Source organism: Scyliorhinus torazame, chromosome 8 (assembly GCF_047496885.1).
Source record: "Scyliorhinus torazame isolate Kashiwa2021f chromosome 8, sScyTor2.1, whole genome shotgun sequence".
Lineage (NCBI taxonomy): Eukaryota > Metazoa > Chordata > Chondrichthyes > Carcharhiniformes > Scyliorhinidae > Scyliorhinus > Scyliorhinus torazame.
Genome location: NC_092714.1, coordinates 46,305,549 through 46,328,884, shown reverse-complemented (window position 1 = coordinate 46,328,884; position 23,336 = coordinate 46,305,549). Strand labels below are relative to the sequence as shown.

The 23,336-nt window shown below is 43.7% G+C and overlaps 1 protein-coding gene across 1 annotated transcript in view; it reads left to right on the top strand.

Moving 5' to 3' along the window:
* Positions 1-2,085: 2,085 nt before the first annotated feature.
* LOC140427807 (vesicle transport protein SFT2B-like) overlaps positions 2,086-23,336 on the top strand; it is a 63,311-nt gene continuing 42,060 nt past the window's right edge. The window contains exon 1 of the mRNA XM_072513481.1: positions 2,086-2,237. Within this exon, the coding sequence (XP_072369582.1) occupies positions 2,172-2,237 (66 nt within the window). The 5' untranslated portion in view covers positions 2,086-2,171. The remainder of the gene's footprint in view (positions 2,238-23,336) is intronic.

Here is a 23,336-nt window from a genome sequence, read left to right as displayed (position 1 = left end):
ACAGGTGAGGACACAGTACAGGATGGATGGAGAGGAGGACAGGTGAGGACACAGTACAGGATGGATGGAGAGGAGGACAGGTGAGGACACAGTACAGGATGGATGGAGAGGGGGACAGGTGAGGACACAGTACAGGATGGATGGGAGGGGGACAGGTGAGGACACAGTACAGGATGGATGGTGGGGGGACAGGTGAGGACACAGTACAGGATGGATGGAGAGGGGGACAGGTGAGGACACAATACAGGATGGATGGAGAGAGGGACAGGTGAGGACACAGTACAGGATGGATGGAGAGGGGGACAGGTGAGGACACAATAAAGGATGGATGGAGAGGGGGACAGGTGAGGACACAGTACAGGATGGATGGAGAGGGGGACAGGTGAGGACACAGTGTAGGATGGATGGAGAGGGGGATAGGTGAGGACACAGTACAGGATGAATGGAGAGGGAGAGGACAGGTGAGGACACAGTATAGGGTGGATGGAGAGGGGGCCAGGTGAGTACACAGTGTAGGATGGATGGAGAGGGGACAGGTGAGGACACAGTACAGGATGGATGGAGAGGGGGACAGGTGAGTACACAGTACAGGATGGAGGGGGTGGGGGACAGGTGAGGACACAGTACAGGATGGATGGAGGGGGGGAAACACATGAGGACACAGTGTAGGATGGATGGAGAGGGGGATAGATGAAGACACAGTGTAGGATAGATGTAGAGGAGGACAGGTGAGGACACAGTGTTGGATGGATGGAGAGGGACAGGTGAGGACACAGTGTAGGATGGGTGGAGAGGTGGACAGGTGAGGACACAGTGTAGGATGGATGGAGAGGTGGACAGTTGAGGACAGAGTGTAGGATGGATGGAGAGGGGGACAGGTGAGTACACAGTACAGGGTGGATGGAGAGAGGGACAGGTGAGGACACAGTGTAGGATAGATGGAGAGGAGGACAGGTGAGGACACAGTGTTGACTGGATGGAGAGGGGGACAGGTGAGTACACAGTACAGGATGGATGGAGAGGGGGACAGATGAGGACACAGTACAGGATGGATGGAGAGGGAGGGACAGGTGAGGACACAGTACAGGATGGATGGAGAGGGGGCCAGGTGAGTACACAGTACAGGATGGATGGAGAGGGGACAGGTGAGGACACAGTACAGGATGGATGGAGAGGGGGACAGGTGAGGACACAGTACAGGATGGATGGAGAGGGGGACAGTGAGGACACAGTACAGGATGGATGGAGGGGGGGACGACAGATGAGGACACAGTGTAGGATGGATGGAGAGGTGGACAGGTGAGGACACAGTGTAGGATGGATGGAGAGGGGGACAGGTGAGTACACAGTACAGGATGGATGGAGGGACAGGTGGGGACACAGTGTAGGATAGATGGAGAGGAGGACAGGTGAGGACACAGTGTTGGATGGATGGAGAGGGGGACAGGTGAGTACACAGTACAGGATGGATGGAGAGGGGGACAGGTGAGGATACAGTCCAGGATGGATGGAGAGGGGGGGGGTGAGGACACAGTACAGGATGGATGGAGAGAGGGACAGGTGAGGACACAGTGTTGGATGGATGGAGAGGGGGACAGGTGAGTACACAGTACAGGATGGATGGAGAGGGGGACAGGTGAGGACACAGTACAGGATGGATGGAGAGGGAGGGACAGGTGAGGACACAGTACAGGATGGATGGAGGGGGGGACGACAGATGAGGACACAGTGTAGGATGGAACGAGAGGGGGACAGGTGAGGACACAGTACAGGATGGATAGAGAGGGGGACAGATGAGGACACAGTACAGGATGGATAGAGAGGGGGACAGATGAGGACACAGTACAGGATGGATAGAGAGGGGGACAGATGAGGACACAGTACAGGATGGATAGAGAGGGGGACAGATGAGGACACAGTACAGGATGGATAGAGAGGGGGACAGATGAGGACACAGGGCAGGATGGATGGAGAGGGGGGATGGGTGAGGACACAGTACAGGATGGATTGAGAGGGAGGGACAGGTGAGTCTGTGCCAATTCCGCTGATGCCCGCAGGTGGGCGCTGTGTGCGCGCGCGGTGCGCATGCCCGTGCAGCCCGGCGCCTGCGCAGTGGGGACGGGGTGTGTGTCCGGTGTTTACCGAGTCGCTGGAGGCAGAGAGATTGGAACATGGACAAACTGAAGAAGGTGCTGAACGGCAGCGACTCCACCGAGAATGGAAGCCCCCTGAATGAGGTCAGTCCGAGGAATACCCTCCCGCTTCAGCCAGGTTACTCCAGGATTACGGAGCTGCACAGCAACAGTAGGCCGAGGAGGGATATCAGGGACAAAGTTGGCCAAAGCCCTGGGTGAGGACAGGACAGGAGGCGGTGGCAGCCTGGAATGGTGCTGCTGCTGGAATTCGGGTGTTTTACACTCACTACCTGCCAACCACTTTGATGCTGCCTCTGACATTTGAGTTGCAATGAGGAAGCTCCCTGCCTACATTTCAGTGCAGCTGTGAAATTTCAGCTTCAGTACTTGAGAAGCAAGTATTCAGGAAATGTTGATTGTGACCGTGCAGCAACTTCCATTTCCACAGCAGCTTTAATGTCATAAAGCATTTCCATGGTGGTTCACAGGGACATTATCAGCCAAAATGTAACACTGAGCCACATTGAGATGCGAGGACACAAGACCCAAAACTTGATCAGCGAGGCAGGTTTTTAAAGAGTGTCTTAAAGCAGGTAGGCAAGACAGGGAAGTTCAATGTGGGAATTCTAGAGCTTCGGGCCTAGGCAGCTGGAAATTAGAAATGCACTGGTGGTTCAGATTGGGAGGGAAAAAATCTTGTTTTGTATATCAAAGAGTCAAGGTAAGAGAGAATGGAGTTATATGGGAAAGGATAAACAGAATGTGTCAGGAAGAGATAAAGAGTGCAAATCTAAGAGTAAGTCAACAGATAAATATTAAAAGGACAAAACTTGAGGATCTCCATCTGAATGCTCATAGCCTTCGAAACAAAACAAATGCATTGACAATGCAAGTAGAGATTAATAAGTACCATCTGATAGACATCACTGAGATATAGCTGCAGGATGGCATTGATTGGACCTAAATATTGAAGGATATGTATGTGGCTTTTAGGAAAGGTAGGGAGTTAGGGAAAAGTGGAGGAGTGGTTCCATTAATTAAGTATGACATTAGTACATCAGAGGGGGATGACACAATTTCAGGAAACCTGGATATGGAAGTGGTTTAGGTCGAGATGAGGAATGATAAAGGCAAAAAATCACTTGCCGGAGTGATGCACAGGCCGCGTAACAGTAATTGCACGCTAGTACATATGATAGTAGAGGATATCGAAGTGGAAATAGTGGGAGCTTGTCAGAAAGGTACAGCGATTATCATGAGAGATTTTATTCTACATATAGACTGGAATAATCAGATGGGCAATGGTTGTATAGGTGACATATTCATAGAATGTTTTCAGGATAATTTGTTAGATCAGCACATCGGGGAGCCAACCAGGAAGCTATACTGGACCTGATATTGTGCAGCAAGGTGGGATTAATTAATAACCTCATAGTGAAAGTGTCCTTTGGTAGCAGTGATCATATGATTCAATTTCATATTCAGTTTAAGGAAGAGAAGTGTGGGTCTAAGACTAAGAAAGTGAACTGACAATTTAGGTTAAGGAATAGATCGAGAGATGTGACAGACATTTTAAAGGGATATTTCTAAATACACAAAATAGCATCAAATAGCAGAAGGGGAATCAAATCTAAAATGCACATAATTGCACAAAGATGGGTGGTCAGGTCAGAAGATTGGACAGAATATAAAAACACAGCAAAGCATGACAAAATATTGATAAGGAGGGAAAAATAGAATATAAGAGAAAGCAGGTTAGAAATTTAAAGGCAGATAGTAAGAGTTTATGTCGATGTTTTAAAAAGAGTTAACCATTCGATTTTCCATTAAATCGGAAAATAAAAAATCCAATTCCTTTGTTCAAAAAGGAAGGGAAAGAGAAAGCAGAAAACTATGGGCCAGGTAGCTTGTCTTAAGGAAAGGGTTAGAGGCTATTATTAAAGATGGTATAGCAAGGCACTTAGAAAAATTCAACGCAATCAGGTGGAGTCAACATGATTTTGTGAAAGGGGAAAGTCTATCCAGATTCTTCTAATAAGTAACATATCCTGTGGGTAATGGGGATCCAGTAGATGTATTGTACTTAGATTCTCATAAGGTGCCTTGTCAAAGGTTATTGTGGAAAATTAAAACTCATGGTGTGGGAGGTAATATATTTTAGGCTACTGCAGAAAATACGGAAGCATGGGATTCAGGGAGATTTCGCAGTTTGGATCAGAAATTGGCTAGCTGGAAGAAGACAAAGGGTGGTGGTTGATGGGAAGTGTTCAGACTGGAGTCCAAGGATCTGTTTTAGGGCCACTGCTGTTTGTCATTTTTATAAATGACCTGGAGGAGGGCGTAGAAGGATGGGTGAGTAAATTTGCAGATGACACTAAAGTCGGTGGCGTTGTGGTCAGTGCGGAAGGATGTTACAAGTTACAGAGGGACATAGATAAGCTGCAGCGCTGGGCTGAGAGGTGGCAAATGGAGTTTAATGCAGAAAAGTGTGGGGTGATTCATTGTGGAAAGAACAGGAAGACAGAGTACTGGGCTAATGGTAAGATTCTTGGCAGTGTGGATGAGCAGAGAGATCTCGGTGTCCATGTACATAGATCCCTGAAAGTTGCCACTCGGGTTGAGAGGGTTGTTAAGAAGGCGTACGGTGTGTTAGCTTTTATTGGTAGAGGGATTGAGTTTCGGAACCATGAGGTCATGTTGCAACTGTACAAACCTCTAGTGCGGCCGCATTTGGAGTATTGCGTGCAATTCTGGTCGCCGCATTATAGGAAGGATGTGGAAGCATTGGAAAGGGTGCAGAGGAGATTTGCCAGAATGTTGCCTGGTATGGAGGGAAGATCTTATGAGGAAAGGCCGAGGGACTTGAGGCTGTTTTCGTTAGAGAGAAGAAGGTTAAGAGGTGACTTAATTGAGGCATACAAGATGATCAGAGGATTGGATAGGGTGGACAGTGAGAGCCTTTTTCCTCGAATGGTGATGTCTAGCATGAGGGGGACATAGCTTTAAATTGAGGGGTGATAGATATAAGACAGATGTCAGAGGTAGGTTCTTTACTCGGAGAGTAGTAAGGGTGTGGAATGTCCTGCCTGCAACAGTAGTGGACTCGCCAACACTAAGGGTATTCAAATGGTCATTGGATAGACATATGGACGATAAGGGAATAGTGTAGATGGGCTTTCGAGTGGTTTCACAGGTCGGCGCAACATCGAGGGCCGAAGGGCCTGTACTGCGATGTAATGTTCTATGTTCTATTTGCATGGATAGAAGATTGGCAACTAACTGGAAATGGGTATTTTTCTGGTTGGCAGGATTTTACGAGTGGTGTGCCACAGGGATCGGCATTGGGCTTTCAACTTTTACAATTTATATAAATGGTTTGGATGATAGAATCAGTGGTATTGTTAAATCGCTGATGACTCAAAGATAAGTGGGAAAGCAAGTTCTAAAGTGGATATGAGGCTACAAAAAGATATAGATAGGCTAGTTGAGTGGGCAAGTGGCATGTACTGTGGGAAAATGTGAAGTTGTCTATTTTGGTAGGAAGAATAAAAAAAGAAGCATATTATCTAAATGGTGAGAGATTTCAGAGCTCGGAGATGCAGAGGGATCTGGGTGTCCTAGTGCATGAATTACAACAAACTAGTATTCAGGTGCAGCAAGGTTTAGCACAGGGCTAAATCGCTGGCTTTGAAAGCAGACCAAGGCAGACCAGCAGCACGGTTCAATTCTCGTACCAGCCTCCCCGAACAGGTGCCGGAATGTGGTGACTAGGGGCTTTGCACAGTAACTTCATTTGAAGCCTACTTGTGACAATAAGCGATTTTCAGTTTCAAGTAATTGGCAAAGCTAATAGAATGTTATTGTTTATTACGAGGAGGACTTCTCTCATAGGATTGAGTGTTTTTGGAAATCCGTGCCACAGAGAGCTGTGGAGCAGAGTCCTTGTGTATGTTTAAGACTGAGATAGACAGATTCTTGATCAAGGGTTACGGGTAGGGGCAGGAAAGTGGATGTGAGGAATATTGGATCAACCATGATCCCATTGACTGGTGCAGTGGTTAGCACTGCTGCCTCACGGCACTGAGGACCCGGGTTTGATCCCGGCCCCCGGTTATTGTCTGTGTGGAGTTAGTACATTCTCCCCGTGTCTGCTGGGTCTTGTCCCCACAACCCAAAGATGTGCAGGGTAGGTGGATTGGCCATGCTAAATTGGCCCTTAATTGTAAAAAAATAATTGGATACTCTATATTCTTTTTTATGAATGGCGGAGCAGGATTAAGGGACCGAACAGCCTACTCCTGTTCCTATTTTCTATGGTCTTATGGAATTGAATACAAAAGTAGGGAGGTTTGTGGTAGTCTGTGGAGAGGTATTACGGTACCTGGTAATGCTGGAACACCATTGGTAGAGATTGTATGTTTCCTATTGGTCAAGGTGTATGGTAGCTCCGCTCTGCAAGGAGGGGTACAAGAGCCCTTGCTGCCCCAGCAGCCTTCTTTCTGTACCTGAGCTGCTGGGGGAAACATCTAGCTTATTAAAGCCTTCAGTTGGACTACAACCTCGCTTCAGTGGTCATTGATCGTGCATCAAGGTTATACTTCAATTAGACAAGGCATTTGTGAAACTCCATCGAGAGTACTTTGTAAATATTGGTTTCCTTACTGAAGGAAAGATGTAAATGTGTTGGAAGCAGTTCAGAGAATGTTTAGTAGATTAATTCTAGAATCCCTACAGTGCAGATGGAGGTCATTCAGTCCATCGCATCTGCAACGACCATTCGAAAGAGCACCCTATCCAGCCCCCCCTTTCGCCATAACCCCACCTAACCTTTGGATGCTAAGGGGCAATTTAGCATTGTCAATTCATATCTTTGGACAGTGGGAGGAAACCGATGCCCACACAGACACGGGGAGAACGTGCAAACTCCATACAATCACCCAAGGTCGGTATCAACCCCAGGTCCCTCTAGCTGTGAGGCAGCAGTGCTAACCACTGCCACTATGCCACCCTACCTGGAATGGGCAGGTTGTCTTATGAGGATAGGCTGGACAGGCTAGATTTGTATCCACTGGAGTTTGGAAGAGTAAGAGGTGAGATTGAAACACGTAAGATTCTGAGGGCTCTTGACAGGGTCAATGTGAAGAGGATGTTTCCTCTTGCGGACGAATCTAGAATGAAGCGCCACAGGTTAAAAATAAGGGCCCACCCATTTAAGTTGTGGAGGAGGAAATTGCATTTCTCGGAAGGTTGTGAGAGCTTGAAGTTTTCTGCCTCAAAAGGTGGTTGATGCAGAAACTTTGAATATCTTAAAGGCAGAAGTACATAGAGTCTTGATAAAGCAAGGGTTGAATTTTATCAGGGGCAGGCAGGAATTGAATTTGAGGTTAAAGTTAGTTCAGCCATGGGGCGGCATGGTGGCGCAGTGTTTAGCACTGCTGCCTCACGCGCCGTGGACCCGGGTTTGATCCTGGCCCCGGATCACTATCCATGTGGAGTCTGCACATTGTCCCCGTGTCTGCATGGACCCTCGCCCACACAACCGAAAGATGTGCCGGGTAGGTGGATTGGCCACCTACTTTTAAATTAGATCAGCCATTATCGTATTGTTTGGTGGAGCAGGTTTGAGGTTGGAGGAGATTCGAGTTCGGGTGGTGGAGATTAGGTTGGAGGAGATTAGAGTTCGGGTGGTGTGAGCATTTTGAATAGAAGGATGAGAATTTTACATTTGAGATACTGCTGGATCAGGAGCTAGTGTAGGTCAGTGAGCACTGTGGTGATGGGTGAACCGCAATTGATGCGAATTAAGATGCGGGCAGCAGAACTTTGGATGAGGTGAAGTTTATGGAAGGTAAGGGGTTGGTCTGGAAGAATTTTGAAGTTTGGTGATAATATAAACATGGGTGAATGTTTCAATTGCAGATGGACTGAGTTAAGAGTTAACATGTAATACAGATAGAAGTGCATGGACTTGCTGGTTGAAAGGATATTGTGTTGGAAGTTCAATTTAGGTTGAAATATGATGTTACAGTTGCAAAGTATGGTTTAACCTCAAATTTGTGGCTGGTGAAAGAGATTGAGTCAGTGGTTAGATGAGCTTTCATTGGGTCAGAGGAATGTGATTTATGTCTACCTGGGGAGGAGGGGTGGTGGTGATGGGGGTAAATTCAAAATGAAACTATGGAAATACTTGAGTGTGTGGTAAATCGAAGGAACAGCTTCCTTGAGAGATAGCTAGCATTGTTTCAAAAGCAAATGAGATTGATTTCAAAAATATTATTCTGACAATCCTTGTTGCTAGACATGTTTGCCAGAAATATGCTCCAGGAAGAGTAATCTAAATTCCTATGGTGTAATCCTGTTTTGTACTGTACATCGCTTTGTGTTGTACCTTAACAGTTGCTATGTATTATATTGTGTGTTTAGCCTGAACACATGTCTGGCAGCTTGGTATTTACTATCAGAGAAGACAAGAGATTGATGGGAATCCCACTTGATGCCTCGTCTACTATACTTTAGGGCTAGTTTCTAGTTCTGTGCTGCACTAACCTGTACGTGGCATGCGTAATGGTGAAGGTTCATGGTTGAGTTTATTGGCGCAGTCTGCTTATTGAAATTGCCTATCAGCAGTGAACTCAAGTTTAAACATATTGGGAGAAGGCCTCATTGTGTTAGCAAGGTCTTTGGCATGACTAGCAAAGTCACAAACAGAAAGCTTTGTCACAACTGCACATAAGTAATTCCTGTCCAGACACTGTCATGTCTGCTTTCCAAAACTTTACAGTTAAAGTTGGGCCTATCTGCCAGTCAAGCACTGAATCATGTAATCGAACAGCCTTTATAACTTTATAAAAGTTTATCCTTTTAACTTTGGTGCATCTAAGTGACCTTCACAGCATGTTATTTACATACTGTTCAGATTTCTTTTGGGGGTTTGTTCAACTTTTTAAACGTTTTATGCAAAAATAGACGAGCTGGTGACTCATATGAAATTTAGTATACAGTATAGCAGCTATAAATGTGTATGTAATTTCTGTACTTAATATTTTATTAAAAATAATTCTGTGGCTAATGAAATATGTGAATAATTTACGCTGGTACATTTGTAGGTCAGGGTTGTATTATAAGTGTGTACATTGCTACTTTAGTGTTGAATTATATGTTGGTCTGTCTGATTTCTTTGTGGATAACTCAGTCTGCTCTGGATGATGTGTTTTAAAAAAAAATTAATCTAGGCCAGTGTTACAGTTGTTCTACTCAGCCTTCTATGGTACCTTTGTTTTGAAAATTGTATTAATGGATGTGCAGGAATATGTGGCATTATGGGTTGGAGCCTGAAGAAATTAAATCTTAAAACTTCTTATCCAAGCTGAAGGTGCCTGTCAAATATGTGGGACTGTCGGGCCTTATTTTTGTCCTGTTCCATACAATTTCGGATTTGCAGCCAAACTCTCTTCCTATTTGGTGCAGTTTCCCTGCGTCCCGTCCACTGTGGTTGACGAGACACTCTACCATGTCCATTCCATTTCATGCATTTTTGCTCTCATCCCTTCCCTTTAAAGCTCTGAGAACCAAGCTAGGGTTTCCCATATCCTCCACTTCGAGTTCAACAGTCTCCTCATTCAACAGATCACCCTCTGCCATTACTGCCACCTGCAGTTTAACGCCACTACCAAATATATATATCTTCTTCCCTCCCCTTTCAACATTCCAAAAGGACCATTCCCTTCACAAGCTGATCTATTTTCTCAGCATCCATGTCTTCCCCCCCATTTCTTTGAACGGTATTCCGTTCAATGGATCTGCATTCCATTTCCATTCAAACGTCCTCTAGAGTTCAGAAGTATCTCTCTTTATTTATTCTTCTCATGACCATTTCCTTTTGCCTTGCAAAATAATCCCTTGTGTCATTTAATCTCTTCTGTCTTTCACCTTTTCAGGGACCTTTCGTTTACTTCTCTTACTCCCCCCCCCCCCTCCCCTCCCCACACACTTCCCTGCCTCTGCATTTGCTTAAAACTCGTTACATCTTACATTTTTCCCAATTCTGATGAAAGGTTATTGACCTGAAACATTAACTCTTTCTTTCTTTCTTTACCAATGCTGCCAGAATTGAGTTTTTTCAGAATGTTCTGCTTTATTTTGAGTTAATATTTCTTCCTGCCTTCATCAAAACCTTGATTTTGGCCGAGCTTGTTCCTATTTTCCTTTGCATTCCTGCTGTCTCTCCTGTGGAAATTTCATTTCTGTGAAGGGTTTTGGTCATTGGTGTTCAAAAATACTTCGAAGCAATCTCATTCTTTCAAAGCTACCTTTGCCAATCTACATCAGGCGATTGATAGGGATAGGTCCACAGGCTCCCACAAATCAAATTTATTTTCGTTTTTTTCTCAACTTAAGAATTTGCAACTGTTAGGCCACTTGTAACAAAAGTAATGTTGAATGCCTTTGTCTGACCTTAGCCTGCAGTCTTGTTTGAGCAGGTTTTAGTACAACATATAGGGATGTCCATTATTCTGCCCAAGCGTTCTGCCATTTATGAAGCAATCACTTTGACATCTGTCTTTTGGAATTTTAGATGATGCACCTTACCAGTCTTTGTTATCAATAAGATCATAAGAAATAGGAGCAGGAGTAGATTAATCGGCTCATTGTGCCTGCACTGCCATTCTGTAAGTTCATAGCTGATTGTGGCCTTAACTCCACTTTCCTGCCCTCCCCATAATCCTTTACTCCCCTGTATATTTAAAATCTGTTTAACTCAGTCTTGAATGTAGTCAATTATCTAACCTCTCGTTTTCTCTGTGGAAGAGAATTCCAAAATCTCTGAGAGAAAAATCCTCACCATCTCCATCTTAAATGGGAGACACCTTTTATTTTTAAACTGTGCCACCTAGCCCATGAGGGGAAATATCCTCAAGCATCTTCTTTGTCGAGCCTCCTCAGAATCTTTTCTGTTTCAATAAGGGCACTCATCCTTCTAAACTCCAGTGGATACAAATTCAACATTTCCTCATAAGGCAACCCCATCAGCATAGGAATGAACTAAACAAGCCTTCTCTGAACCGCTTCCAATGCCAGTATATCCCTCAAGTGAGGAGATGGAGACAGAAATGGTACCCACTACTCTAGGTACAGTCCCATCAATGCCCTGTACATATGTAGCAAGACTTCGCTCCTTTTATACTCCACCCCCTTTGCAATAAAGGCCAACATTCCATTTACTTTCTTAATTACTAGCTGCGCCAGCATACTAATATTTTGTACAAGGACACCCAGATCTCTCTGTACAGCGTTCTGCATTTCTTTTCATTTAAACAACTCCAAAATAATCTATGTAATTAATGGTCTATTGAATTATTTTAAAGGAAGACCTCCAACTGGCTTTGAGTTATCACCATGAGTAATTTGACAACTTGAGCTATAGTTAGTTCCAGGGTGTCTACCACTGGAAATCTGGAGTTACATAACACTTGTGTTGGAATCCCTTAGGGAATCTCAAGCTGCTGATGTTTTGAAAGCTCCTGAATGCTGTTCCCAGATGAATACTAAACTAGCTCTATATTCTTTTGCCAGCACTCTGTACGTAAAATGTAGAGTAAAATGGAGAGTGTTAATCTTTACAATGGATGCACTTCCATTCTGATTCAGAACTACCTCTAAAATGTTTGCTTAAATGTGATCAAAGATCACCACAATACATTCAAATTGTCATGAAACAGGACACCTTTGTATAAATCTGCTTCTGAATAGTAGGTAGGGATATAAGTCAGAAATCATGAAATTTGTGTAAAAGTAATAGGAGGGAATGAATCTTATTCATTATTGTAAGATGAGTTTGTAGCCTTGACAACACATTGGTAGGAAGCATCAGTTTTCACTGTCACAGTTTAAAATTTTTTCCCCCTAAATATTGGATTATTAATTCCTACAAATGTAAAGTAATTTTTTAAATTCATTAACAGGATGTGGGCTTCGCTGGCTCGGCCAGCATTTATTGCCCATCCCTAATTGTCCTTGAGGAGGTAGTGGTGAGCTGCCTTCTTGAATCCAATGCATGAAAAGTTAATTAACATCAGCAGCGACATGGCCATTAACCTGAAGTGCTTTGTAATCAAATCTGTTGGTTTTCCTGCATTCTCTGAATTGAGGCATTCTGATTTGAATCAAACCCTTCCGATTTCTATTTCCCAAAGAACAACAAGTTCCAAAATCCAGCAAAGACTCAGTCCCAAGGCTACCAGGTTTGAGGTACTCTACCTGTACAGATAAAATAGTACAACTCAGCAGGAAAAAGGTGTAGAGACTTGAGGGTTCAGAAACAAAAAAAAATTGAAAAGATTTGTTTGGGTGGATTGAGGAGAGGATGGCGGAGAAGAATATAGCATCCAAGGTTTCACAAAAAGAGTATAAAGCTAACAATAATAATCTATATTGTCACAAGTCGGCTTACATTGCAATGAAGTTACTGTGAAAACCCCCTAGTCTCCACATTCCGGCGCCTGTTCGGGTACACAGAGGGAGAATTCAGAATGTCCAATTCACCTAACAGCACGTCTTTCGGGACTTGTGGGAGGAAACCGGAGCACCCGGAGGAAACCCACGCAGACACAAGGAGAACATGCAGATTCCGCACAGACAGTGACCCAGCCGGAAATCCAACCTGGGACCCTGGTGCAGTGAAGCCACTGTGCTACCGTGCTAAGTGATGTTAAGTCTATACATATCATCAATTAGGTTGTAATTAATTTATTACATCCAATTTTTAACACCTCATTTAAAAAAAATGTCAAGGCCAGAGAGAATATACAGAAAATATACATTATGATGGGGAGGAGAAGCTTTAGTTCTGAAGGGAAACTAGAGAAATTGGCACCAGCGAATGTTTTTTAAAAAATCAGGCATGCTCAAAAATATAATAATTATTGCAAAGTAATTAGTGTTACAAGTATGAAGTTTTTAAGATTATGTTTTGGGATTGTTGGCTTAATTTGAGGTAAAATGGAGTAGTGAAGGGATTTGTGTGACCTACTCCAAATAGTGCTTGACAACAAGCATGGGTAGCTTTGATACTCTAGAGACAGTGAGGTACAGATTGCTTTACTGGGAAAGAGTTACAAGATATTTATGCTGTTGACAATGGCGAAAGCATCTGTGCTAACTGGGTAAATTGTTATTCTTCAAGTCACACAGCACGATGATAGGGATGTCATGGGGATGGGGAGGTGGTGGCGTAGTGATATTATCACTGGACTAGTAAACCAGAAATCCAGATTAATCCTCTGGGGACCCAGATTCAAATCCTGCCACGGCATTCAATAAAATTCAAAAAGAATTTTGAAGTAAAAGTGTAATAATGACCATGGACACCAATGTCGATTGTCGAGAAACCCATCTGGTTCACTAATGTCCTTCAGGAAGGAAATTGGTCTTCCTTACCTGGTCTGGCTTACATGTGACTCCAGATCCACAGCAATGTGGTTGACTGTTAACTGCCCATTCAAGGGCAGTTAGACGTGGGCAATAAATGCTGGCACAGCCTACGAAGCCCACGTCCCATGAACAAATAAAACAAAAGGTTTACTTTATAGTTATACTTTAGACAGTTATACTTTAAACTGTCTATTTAATTTCAAGATCAAATGTTGCTTGGGCTCTAAGGGTAACTAATTATTTCTGACTGGATATAATGCCCATGTTATTCACGTTATCATGAAAATCAGAGACAGTGAGAGAGGTACCAAGTCTCCATTGTTCACCACAGAATATAGGTGGGAGTTCACCTGGAGATTGAAGAGACCACGGGCGACACGATGGTGCAGTGGTTAGCACTGCTGCCTATGGCGGGTTCGATCCTGGCCCCAGGTCACTCGTGTGGAGTGTGCACATTCTCCCTGTGCCTACATGGGTTTCACCCCCATAATCCCATGTGCAAGTAGGTGGATTGGCCACATTAAATTGCCCCTTAATTGGAAAAAATAATTGGATACTCTAAATTAATTTTTTAAAAAGAGATTGAAGAGACCAAGTTCATGAGGATTTAAGCAAGGCTGGAAGATTCGGCTAGCTTTGGCTAGAGGGAGGAGTCTCCAGGAGTCCCCAGCTGGAAAAGGGAAGGAAGCTAGTTGGAGCTGAGAATAGCTTTGGAATGGTTCCTGGAGAGTGAAGTGACCTCTTAAGGGACATAATATCGTTCAACAATGAAGGGTGACTCTCTGCCACTTTAAAAATTAAATGGGAGATATTTTCTGTAGTTTAGGGCATAAGTTCCCAACTGAATAGTGCATAGGCACGGTTGCTTTTAGTTTGGTTAGTACAGTAAAAGTCTTAAAACTTGAAATGTCGTTGTCTGATCCTTCTAGTCAGTCACTGGAAATTCAAATATCTCATTCAAGGAGCCTGATGGTGCAGTCCACAATGAAGATATGGAATCAGTTGAGGCATTTTAGGGTGGAAGGGATGTCGGTGCTAACGCCGCTGTGCGAAAATCATGGGTTTGAACCGGGGGTGGGGGGTGGAGGTGGATAGTGTATACAGGAGGTTGAGGAAAGTGGGGCTGGTCAAGGTTGTCGTGTTGGGTGTCCTGATACACAAATGAGCCAACACGGCTGTAGATGGTACAACTTGATTTTATTATGTTAACTAACAGATGCAACTAACCATAGACTTGGGTACGTTCGCTACCAGCTAACCTATGGACCTAGCCCTATCACTAATGTTGGTAAGGCACTCAGCATATGGTCTATGTCTGAGTGTCATGCTGCAAGCTCTGTGTCCCGAGCTGTCTCTTACCAGAATGACCGGGAACTCTCATGTTCCCCCTTTTGTAGTGCGTGTGCTCTTACCAGTAGTTGGCTGCGATGTGTGTGTGCTGGTTGGTCCAAATGCCTGTCCATCAGTGTGTGTGTGATTGCACCATGATATGCTGATCTGGATATCATGACAAAGGTGAGGGATCTGTATTTGGAGGAAGGGTTCGCCAGTCTGGAGGAGCTAAGGGAGAGGGTAGAGCTGCCGAGGGGGAGTGAGTTTAGGTATCTGCAGGTTACGGACTTTGCGCAAAAGGTCTAGAGGAGGTTCCCTATGTTGCCGGGATACACCCTGCTGGAGTGACTGCTGCTTCCGGATGTTGAAGGCAAGGGATGAATTGGGGAGATATACAAGTGGCTGGGGAGCAGGGACGTGAGCGGGTGGTGAAGATCAAAGAAAAATGGGAAGCGGAGTTGGGAGGGGAGATCAATTGGGGAGTATGGAGTGAATCACTGCGTAGGATAAACGGGACCTCCTCTTGTGCAAGGATGAGCCTGATACAGTTTAAGGTGGTGCACAGGGTGCATATGACTCGCGCGAGAATGAGTGGGTTCTTTCAGGAGGTAGCAGATGAGTGTGAGAGGTGTGGGCGGGGGCCAACTAATCACACGCACATGATTTGGGGTTGCGAAAAATTGGAACGATTATGGGCGGGGGTGTTCGCGGTCTTAACCAGGGTAGTGGAGGAGGAGGTGGACCTGGACCTGGACCCTTTGGTGGCGATATTTGGGGTTTCCGAGAAGCTGGAGCTCATGGAGAGGAGGAAGGCCGATGTCTCGGCCTTCGCCTCTCTGATTGCATGGCGGAGAATTTTGCTGGAGTGGCAGTCGGCATCGCCACCGGGGGTAGCGGCTTGGTTGGGTGACCTGTATGAGGGTTCCTGCGATTAGAGAAGATAAAGTATGAGTTAAAGGGCTCTTCAGGGGGGTTTGAGGAAAGGTGGGGGATGTTTGTGACCGTGTTTGAGGGGCTGTTCGTTGCGGGGGTGGGTAGGGGAAAAATCTGTAGACTGTATAGTTGATTGTTGGGAAGTACGTTTCCCGGGGTGTTTATTCGCTGTAACCTGTTTTGATACATGTTTGTAATAAAATACATTTTTTTAAAATAGGAAATTCAAATATCTTTATAAAAGTTATTGATTTCTATGGATATCATAGCAAAGGCTCCTGTGACATTTTGAATCTACAGACAGAGATGATGGCACTAGGATTTTCCAGGTATAAATGAACAAGATTTTGCTACTTTTTGCTGTATTCATTGAAATGTTAATATGGCTACTTCGATTACAGAAGCTTTCCTCAAAAGAGGGGACCTGTTTTTGAGTGCCGTGCCACAGTTAACAAAGATTGATTTGAAGACGGCAGCAGATCAGTTGGAAATCGATTCAAAAGTGAGCAGCAAAAAGTGAGATTATCTTGTACCATTTACTCAATGTCTGAACCTTGCGGAAGAGAAAAGTAATCCAGATGAAATGCAAGTTGAGTTAACGAGGATTCAATTATAAATGAAGCAACTCCAATCGGAAAGAGTTTGAGAAAACACAAATTTTGATTTTGAGTCAGGAAAAAATACTTGAAGTTGAAAGAAAGTGAAAATTTGAATTAGAATTTCGAAGAGCATGAGCCAAGAATAGCCTTAAATTGCTGAGAGAGAGAAGCCAGAAAATGTGAACAGGGCAGAGAAATACTTCAATTACACAAACCAGGAGTAACAGGGAGACTGTAACTCCTGACTTTATTTGACAGTGAATATTTGCTTACTGCCTAAAGACAAGTGAGGAAGGAGTTTAAATGTATTTTGTCTCAATTGAGAAAATTGCTGCAAAGTTATAACGGGTGAAATAAATTTGGCCGATTTTATTACAGAACGTTTTGGTAGGGGAAGTGTTAGAAGTTTATTTGTCATTTTCAGATGTATAGTCTAATTATGATTTTGTGAAGAATGTTATGCTGAATGAGCACAAGTTACTTCCATAAGCTTATAGGAAAATTTGAAGAAGAGACTGTTGCTGATTTTCTCCTTGGTTCAATTGCTCTGTTTTATTACCTTTGCTCTCGAGTCGCCAGGTATCCTTATGATACCGCCACGAGGTTCAAGTCCGAGTAATGATCAATAACCCAATACACCGATTAGTAAGATTTAAATCAAAGCACATTTATTATACACCGTAATCGCTACTCATGCACAAATTCTACGTCTAAGCTACTTCTATAACTAACAGGCCTATACTTAACTTCGGACTGGCCCACCAGGTCAGGGGAACAAACAGCCTTTCATTCGGGTTCTGAGTCTGCGGGATTCGAAGTTGGTACGGATTGGTAGCTAGGAGCGCCTATCTCGTAGCGAGCGTTGAATTAAGACTTACGGGCTTCGGCGATCACTGGAGTCACTGCACCGGTCACGGTCAATGTTGGTTCGTGTTGCTGGGTGACCCGGGCAGGATGCAGAGGTGAAGAGAGAGCGATTTGAACTTGGGGCTCAACTCTTATAGTCCCCAGGGGCTTCCCGCCTTTTGGGGCGGACCCTGTACCTGGTCCCAAGTGATTGGACTTTGTCCCAATCGCTTGGTTCGATTTTCTCCAATACTGGAGCGGTTCCCTGATCGATGGGCGGTCTTGAAGTGCTCGTTCACCTCCTTTGTGTTGGCTCCTGCTGGCGCCGAGGAGTCTGGCTTTGCTTTGTGTGTCCAAAATGTTTCTTATTGTTCCCGGGGATTGCTCATCAGTATGCAGATGGCTGCTACTTTGTTATGCTGATGGCCGGTGGTATCGATGTTGTCTGGCTTTTGCAGAGGTAAATACACAGCAAACCTGCAGCCGCTGGTTTCTGTCTTGTTGGCTGACTTTCCCATCAGCCTTTGCCGTTCGCCATTTTAAATCGGGAGTTGGCCAATTTAGGTGGCTACAAGACCACAACACTTTTGTTGACAGTGCTAGAGAAAAATACATGATATTTAATATATGGTATAGAGCTGTGAAGCTTGATCAGCATTTTGAAAATCTTAAATGAAGTGTTGTTAATGGAAGAATTTAGCCTTTTTGGAATGAGGTCCCATCTAAAAGACCACAAAGTTTCTAAAATGAGAGAAGCTGCTGTTTGTTCCGAACTATCCCACAAGCACATAGTTGACAGTAAACTTTGTTTGCCAAACCGCACAGAAGCTGGAGAACTGAGAAGTAATAACCAACAAAATGTTATTTACAATGAGGAAGATAGCAGAAATGAAAAGACTGAAACTCCCCAGAGCAGTATAAAAAATAGTATGGAGGATAAGTATGATTCAAGGGAACCAACGTGTTATTTTTGCCTTGAGAAGAACCAGGTGAAGTTAGATTGCTGGAGATTAAAACCCAAAACCGCATTTGTTAGCATGTATGGCATGACTGCAGAAGGTGTTGCACTAATGCCAAACCAGTAGCTTCAAATGGATTTACTATTGGTAAAAATCAAAACATAGAGCATTGTAAAGATTTTGTATTCATGGGTGGGGTCTCCACATCTTTGTCCAGTGAAGCAGGCACACAAATAAATATTCTAAGACTGTGTTTTTCAAACTTTTTTTCCCAGAACCCACTTTTACCAACCGGCCGACCTTTGACACTAATGCCGGCCGACCTTTGGCATCCACTATTATTGCTTACTTTAATGCGATAGATGAGCCTGCTTGGGCCTCACCATCCCACTTGCTTTGTCATTCAGTGTTACATTTCTGCTAAGGCTAGCCACCGATTTAAGTTCTCGCTGCAATCTTTGAAAAAAATCAAGAGATTTGTCCTCGAACTCACTGTCTTTGAAGTTTTGAGGGTTTTAAACTTCCATTTGTCAGTACTTCCCTGCATATAACACACATGGACTTTGCATCCTGATTTGCATTGGCAAATTTAACAATGCCGTACCTCAAGAAATCATCTTTATACTGCTTAATTGTCTGGAGCTCACACAGCACTGCTTTGTCCTGCCGTGACCTCTCCTGAGAAGCGCTCTCCAGCAGATTCAATTGTGAGATCCTGGCCTGTTTGTGTCTCTGGCCCTCTCTTCCTTTATTACAGTCACAGTCCTGTTACTTGCTTGCTGGCAGCTACAAAATGGAGGAATCTCTCCTTCGTGATTTTGCACCTGGGGCATGTGACCTGCCCTCTGCCGCCACTTCTGGCGGGAAGACCTCATCGGTCATTTAAAAATCTGGTCCTGGGACAGCGTGCTGACATCAGGAGGAGACAATCTGCCCTGCTAGACTCCGCGCCTGTGCACTGCTGAATACGGCTGAGGGGGTACGCTTGTACGGGACGGCCAGCATTTTTGAAAGCACGTCGCATCCTGTATTTTTGAAAGCCAGTTGCGCCTGTTGGACCCTTCTTCCCTCGATCGGGAACGCCATGATCAATCGGTCGGCGACCTTGAGTTTGAAAATGACTGGCCGAAGAGGTGTAGGGTTAACTCAATTGCTAATAGTGGTAGGTAAGCTATTTTGGAATGTATTAATCAAGGGTACGGATAGCGGTTGTTCAACTGCTCCGTTGTGTAAAGTTAATTGAAAACATGTTTGAATTTCTGGTATTTTAACTGTGGGAATTGTCAAAGTTGTTTATTAATGGTGTTGATTTCATTCTGGGAATAAAGTTCTGCATCTCCAGTGGTGTCAGTTAAGTCCAGTGAAACGGTGCAAGTTGAAAATACATCAAATGACATACCGAAATCCATGACTATCTGTACTCCTAATGTAAAAAGTACAGTTCTAACCAAAGTTGTGTCCAAAGAGTCAAAAGCTCAAATTTCTGAGGTTAAAATGATGCTAGAACCTCAGACTGATGTTGGAGGCAATTGGAAAAGAAATGAAGCTGTTTGAATTAACCTGCATGCAGATCCTAAGCAGCAAGCGCCTGCACAAGATCGAGCAGAAGCAATTCCAGGCTATTGGAACAACAAAGGAAGACGGTGCTTGGAAACAAAATGATTTGGTTGTACCTAATCTTGATTCTATGAAACCTCAAGGAAGAATTTGAGTTCTGGAACATAAATTACAGCTTCAGAGTGATGAAGCTGTTGTTCTAGTGAGCAGAATTGAGCAAAATCTGTGCTGAGTGGAGAAAAGAATTTGGAATAATTTGTGAGCTGGCTAGAAACAAGTAACAGCATTCTTTAGCCTGATCACATATGTGACCTTACGGAAATTCTTGAAGCAATAGAGAGGAGAAGGATCCACATGTTTGGCTTGCTGAGACTGTCCTTATGACCTGACAATAAAATCCTATTGTCATGAAAGAATGGTGATCTGGAGTTAAAACCTGAACAAAGTGGGTCACGGGCTGGCACATGTGTAATGGACAATGGTTTCTTTGTGTGCCGTAATATTCTGTGGTTCTAGCTGAAATGAAACTGAACACAATAGTGTAGAATTTCATCTTTTATAAAATGGGCACATAAGGTAATAATGAAAATGGAAAACTGTTTTTAAAAAGGATAGGTAAAGATATTTTAAACCATGCAAGAAAAGACAAATTGTGAAGTGCAGGTACAAGTCAATTATTTGCATAGGGCAGTATAGTTTTCCCAATTACTTTGCATTTTGATTGTGTATGGAATACATTTTACTCGGAAAATGCAAAGGTTCATGATTACTCCTCGCATCTCTTAAGCATTTTTTAATTAACAATTTGAAGACTTTTCATAATGCACAGCACTATTTAGAAAATAACTCTGTTTAGCGAACAACATCTTTTAGTTCAATAAAATAGTCATCCACTTGTCAAAACTGTAAGACGTGAGCACAGAAGACCCTCAGCGGAAATAGTCAAAACTGTCAAGTTGAAGAGAGCTAAGTAAATGTCTACTGGAAATGAGTTTGAATGTTATTGGGCTATGTGCAGACAAATTATCAACATGCAGTAGAATATGATGGTTCCAGGAATTGTGGAAAACACTAAGTTTAACTTGTGGAAGTAAATGTATTATTGTGGTGCACTGATAATTTACTTTTGATATCGCAGAATTGTTATGCAGAAGAAGGCCATTCATCCCATTGGGTCTGCACCAGCTCTCTGAATAAACTTTGTAAATTTGTGCCAATTTCCTGCCTTTTCCCCATACCCCTGCACATTGCTTCTATTCAAATAATCATTAATGCCCTTGAATGCCTCAATTCAACCTGCCTCCATCACACTTCCAGGCAGAGCATTATAGACTCGAATCACTCACTGTTTGAATTTTTTTCTCTTACATCGCGCTTGCTTCTTTTGCAAATCACTTTAAATCTGTGCCCTCTCATTCTCAATCATTTTGCAAGTGGGAACAGTGTCTCCCTACCTACTCCGTCCAGCCCCCTCATGATTTTGAATAGTTCTGTCAAATGTCCACTTAGCCTTCTCCTCTTCACAGCCCTGGAACCATTTTTGGAAACATATCTTGCACTCTCTCCAGTACTTTCACATCCTTTCTATAGTGTCTTGTATAAGTTCAGCATAACCTCCATGCTCTTATACTTTATGCCCCTATTAATAAACCCCAGGATGCTTTATTAACTGCTCTCTTCACCCACCGTGTCACGTTCAATAACTTATGCACATGCACTCCCTCTGTTTCAGCACAGAGAAAGAGGTTTTGGGTAATTGAGTATGTTGGGGCCGAGTCTCTGGTATGTTGCTCTCTTTGGTTGGCTCTGAATATGGCGGTCAATATGGTCGCCTTCCTTAATCCTAATTATGTTTGCTCTAGAGTCGCCAAGTATCTTCCGATACCGCCACAAGGTTCAAACCCGAATACTGATCAAAGAGTCGTTACACCAGTTAGTTAGTTCAAAGTCAATACTATTTATTTACGCACACAGCAATATCTACTCATGCACAAAATACTACAGACTAAATTATCACTACTGCTAAAGCCTATACTTAGCTTCGGGCGCCCACTCAGTCAGAGGAACAATGGCCGTTGTTCGGATCTGAGGCTGCTGGGGTCAAAGTGGTGAAGGGGAACAGCTAAGGTCGTCCATCTGGTAGCGAGCGTTGACCTTGGACTTACTTGCTTCTGGTGTAGCTGGTGGACAGGTCTCTCCGCTGTGAGAGCCGAGTCCAAGAGAGCAATTCTCTCTTGGGTCCTTCTTCTTATACCCGAAGGGGCTTTGCGCGCTTTTGGGCGGGCCTTGAACTTGGCCCCAATTAATTGGACCGTATCTTGATCACTCGTATTGATCTTGACCAATAAAGGGGTGGGTGTCCTGATGGCTGGGCGTGTCCTAGGTGGCCGTTGGCCTGCATTGTTTTCTGCTTTCGGTTTGGGGAACTGGCGCCGCGAGGCCTGGAGCCAGATCGGTTACTTAAGTATCTTCCTTTGTTCCCGGAGATGTGCCATCCATATGCTAATAGGCCTACAGTTTCAGTCTTGTCTGGAAGCTGCGGCTCCAATATGCAGACAGGCTATGTGCCTGCCCGCTTTCTTAACATTGTCCATTTTCCCTGCAATCTTTGCAAATGTCCATTTTGTATTCTGGAAGTGGCCATCCCAGATGACTACAGGTACTCCATGGATCAAATGGAATTCTCATATTCATGCATCCTGAACAACTAATGGACAAAACTACATTTTTGACACTCAGAGCCTTGTCAGTGAAAAGGGGAGAGACTTAATGGACTGCAAGATCCAAATACTGCAAAGAAGGGAAGAATCAGTTTGGTTTTGATGTTCCTGGGCTGTTAAGTTATCTTACCCCAAGTAAGTTTGAGGAGACTATTTCAGTGTTGGCATAATATCGCATATAGCATTGATGAATGTTTTTGCAGAAATTTAACAATGCTGAAACACTGCATAACAGGTACTCATTTTCAGGTGGTCTTTCACACCATTAAGGAAATACCTATTGGTGATCCTTACAATAGTGCATAATTGATTTAATGCATTTGACGTACATGCTGTGGAACAGGAAACCATGTAATTGAATACTCTGGTTAATCATTGATTCAGTGAAATTAGTTCTGAGCAAAAAAACTAGCGAACCGTGTGAGGAAAGACTGTGCCTTTGTTTGCCTAAATCAATAAGTTCAGTGATTCATTCTTTCGTAAAAACTGCCCTTGCAGTTTGCTACCTTTTGTAGTGTCTTCATGGTTGAAAATAAAATACAGTATCTTAGCATGTAATGTTTCGGAGGTGTTTAAATCTGAACGGTGAATTTTAAGAGATGCCGGGATAGGGTTTTGAAATTGAAAGTATCTAGTCCTTCAAACATGTTCCAAAACATTATCACAAAGGTGACAAATAATAAGGGATCAAGAAATCGAAGCAGAGAATTAGAAGAGGTGACTGGAAGCAAGGTTGGAGCAAGGGGTTGCCGAGAGGATGACTGGTTGGAGTTAGTATATCAGACTGGGGTCTTAGTGTCAGCATGTCTTGGTCTTTTTTGTGTT